This window comes from Nannobrachium achirus (genome assembly GCF_963921795.1).
Source record: "Nannobrachium achirus genome assembly, chromosome: 7".
NCBI classification, from domain to species: domain Eukaryota; kingdom Metazoa; phylum Chordata; class Actinopteri; order Myctophiformes; family Myctophidae; genus Nannobrachium; species Nannobrachium achirus.
In genome coordinates, this window is record NC_137816.1 from 38,354,208 (window position 1) to 38,358,068 (window position 3,861).

The 3,861-nt window shown below is 43.5% G+C and overlaps 1 protein-coding gene across 1 annotated transcript; it reads right to left on the minus strand.

Moving 5' to 3' along the window:
• Window positions 1-2,156: 2,156 nt before the first annotated feature.
• Window positions 2,157-2,945, minus strand: LOC308288117 (NADH dehydrogenase [ubiquinone] iron-sulfur protein 3, mitochondrial-like; the record flags this gene model as incomplete). Its single annotated transcript, XM_080729463.1, has 1 exon — window positions 2,157-2,945. One exon carries the CDS (start codon window positions 2,943-2,945, stop codon window positions 2,157-2,159), a length of 789 nt encoding a protein of 262 aa, XP_080585589.1.
• Window positions 2,946-3,861: the final 916 nt, after the last annotated feature.

The window sequence follows — 3,861 nt, forward strand, 5'->3', positions numbered from 1 at the left end:
ATGAGACAGCAATGTGTTCACAGCTCTTTGGGCAGCCTGTGATGCTGCACACCTTCTTCAAGATGGCTGCCAAAATGGCCACCATCCACATGCTGTAATTGTTTGTGTGTGTTAATCTAAAAATAGATTTTTCTTGGGGTTGATTATATTTTTCTGCCAACTGCAAGGGGGCAATGGACATCTTCTGAGAGCTTATTTTTTTTCAAAAAATGTTTAATTTTTTTTTTATTTTCATTTTAATTTTTTGTAAAAAGCCGGGCAGTACTAAAATAGATTTTTTTTTAACCCTTGGCAGGCATTGTGTTAATGTTGATGACATCGTATGGGCATGAAAGGGACAAGGACGAGTATTGATGACATATTGATGACATCAGGGATCTGTTGTCATCAATTATGTTCTGACATCATTGTGATGTCAGAACAGGTCAGCTATATCCTTCTGCTGAGCTGGGATGAGGTGTCACACACCCTGACGCACCCTCACACATCCTACAGCCCTCGTTCCTTCCTCACTAGTTGTTCCCATGATCATATTGTCACTGTCAGGGAGAAACCTTGTAACTCCAAGTTTCAAATGTGCATGTTTGCCAGACCCATGAAATGGGTAGGCCTACATAAGCAAATGTCGGTCCGGGTTTTCTATATAAAGGGTATATATGATGATGACATGATGATGACATGCCTACAAAAGGCATGATGTCATAAATGATGATGACAGACAGGGGGTCTGGCACAACCAGGTTGACCTGGTCTAGTTTTATATAGTAAAGTAAAGCCCTGCTTCATCACACAAGACTGTCGCACAAAAGTAGTGAAAATAGCAGTGCTACGATGTTAGGCATACAAGGATACAAGGTTTCCATCCCAACAACCCGACGTGTGTAGTCCGAGGAGGGTTTACTTGTCGATCAATTGTCAGGGGACTGGTCTCTGATGTCAATAAGCCCATCAGACACTCCCCTCTCTCTCCCTAAACACACAGTGCCCTGCCTGCTGCCTCCCTCCTCCTCTGAACTAGTTAGCAATCATCTGACTCCAATACTGTGAATGATAATGAGAGTGAAAAATGCCACGCCTGGACTGGTAAGTATGAGTATCTTTGCAAGGCCAAATACCCTGGTTGGTACAGAAGGCGCCATCTCTCTCCTGGTGAGAGTTTTGAATTGGTTAAGGTCTTGAAGATGTACAGGTAGTCTTGATGAAATCCATGTGGAAGAGTTAGTCTGTCGCCATTACTGGAGATCTTTGGAGATTCTGGGGATTGTACCAGTATATTGAATCTGAATCTCTGAGATGTTTTGGCTACGGTGCTTGTGTCCCAGTCTCCTCTGTTAGGGGTTACTTTCATAAATAAATCGCATAAGAAATAGACTAGATGGTATTTATTTTATTATTTGAAAGACAAGATTGAATGGGGGGAGGGTCAGAGGGTCAGCTCCACTCTTCTACCTGTCTTATTACTTTTCTACCAGCTTACAAAGTTAGTCTACAGGTAGGTTGTCGCTTCCTAGCCGCCACAGTATGGCGTTACATCATTTCTCATTATGCTTTCTCCTCATAGGCTGGGCCTTTAGCCTGCAGCATTCACAGTGACGTCACCACCTCAGCAAGGCTAAGGACTGTGTCATTACCGGTACTTGTTTTTGAGTGGTGCCAGCCGCTCCTACGTTTGGCTTAGTAAATGCCCCACTCTATGGTAATGCAGGAAGGAACATTTTGTGCTGACAACGTTAGTAAATAACCCACTCGTGAATTTGAAAGCTTTTATTTAAAAATATGTTTTTTAAAAGTTGTCGGGTCGAGGATATTTGCACATCATCAAGCCAAACACACAAACATATATATGTACATATGGTGTAGTCCTTTCAGAGCATATTATTGTATCGTTTGCTTCTTTACTTCTGATGGTTCTTAAAACTGATTTTGATTTGTGAAGACTACAAGTACAAGAATAAGTATTATGAACTTTCTGTTTTCTTTTCTTTTAAATGAATCTTTATTTAGGCTACATAAACTAGAGGTTCTGGCTGCGACGCGGCCCTAACATCGCCAATCCAACCAATATATCTGAGTCATGGTTTCAGGGGCCTTGTCAGAGTACCCATTGTACCTGTCTGTCTGTGTCCCTTTTGTCACACACCAACAAAAATGGGGGTTTACTTTTTCTCGGGGGTCTTGTCACCAGCTTCTAGTGTGGGGGCTCGGGCTTTGGGCTCCCGGTGCGCTGGGAACACCTCCCACGGGGTGCTGAGGTCGAACTTCCTGAATTCCTGAGTCAACTCCACTGGTTCCGCGACGACACGTTTCAGCTCGTCGTCGTAACGCACCTCCACGTAGCCTGACAGGGGGAAGTCCTTCCTTAAGGGATGACCCTCGAAGCCGTAGTCTGTCAGGATGCGACGCAGGTCCGGGTGGTTGGAGAAAAACACCCCAAACATGTCCCACACCTCTCTCTCGTACCAGTTGGCAGCTATGTGGACGGGGACAGCGGAGTCCAGCGGCGTCAGCTCGTCCGCGTACGTCTTCACGCAAATACGAGAGTTATAACGCAGCGAGAGCAGGTTGTACACGACCTCGAAGCGGTTCTGGCGCGTGGGAACGTCGACGGCCGTCAGGTCGGTCAGGTTCCTGAACTGACTGTTGGTGTGATCTTTCAGGAAGGTCAACACGGGCACAACCCCGTCCGGGTGGATCATCACCTCCAACTCATTGTAGCATGTCACCTGGACCTGTTGGACATATTTAGGCAGCATCTCAGCCACGTACTCCCCAAACGCAGCCAGCTGCTTGTGAGTGGCCGCATCCTTTGGCCTCACTGTGGTTCTGGTCTCAGCGCTGGTGCTCTCCAACCTGTCTGGATGGTGCAGGCAGGACGCACTGCGACCTGCGATGTTCAGAGCCCTTCCAAGACCTCCACGGAACAAACGCACCACAGGCGCTGCCATGTTTGTACTGACTATCGTGAACTTTTATTTATTTTATTTGAATTTTCAGTAATCAAAAATCCAGTGGAAAAGTTCCATTGGCTTTTGTCGAGAGAACCAGGAAGGTGCTAATTTCCTGCTTCCCAATGAAGAAATATACATCATCCCTGGAACACCTAGCACAGAAAACCCCAGAGTGCAGTGGTTCTCATAGTGGGACCCTTGAGGAGGTTCCAACCATTTATATCATTGGCTACGGTGCTTGTGTCATCCCTGTGTTGTCATTAGGTTGGTCATATCCATATATGGAGTCCTAATATCAGTTATGTCCAAATATGGAGTTCGAAGTATTTTGTGACGTGGTCTAACTCAGTGGTAACCATAACGACTAGGACTCCCAAATGTTTTATGGATGACATCCTATATTGTTGTGAAAGCCTTCTTTACAGAGATATAAATAAAATAAAATAAATTACATGATTATTTGATGTAGAATTCAGACAAAAAACAAATGATATAGTTCAAAGATACACACAGAAAAATAAAGTTACCAACTGATACCAAAAACATTTTTGGTTACAGAAATGTTATTTTTAATGGTTCTATAAAGAACCCTTAATCAATTAAACCCTCTATACATCAAATGGTGTCTCTCAAGGCTCTCTACTTTTCTTTTCACCGCTACACCAAATCTCTCAGCAATAGCTAATAAATGTGCTATTTTTGGCAAATGTCCAAAATATTGGGACGCTTTCATGTAAGTGGTTAAAGGTGCCTCAAATAATTAACAGAAATGGTTCTTTGAATAACAATTCTTTAAATAAATGGTTATTTAGGTGATGTATCTTCATGGAATCTTTGAAAGAACCACTATTTTTCTGTGTGAGAAAATAGATGGAAGTAACAAGTTGCTTTGTTATGATGCTGACGAGTTGGC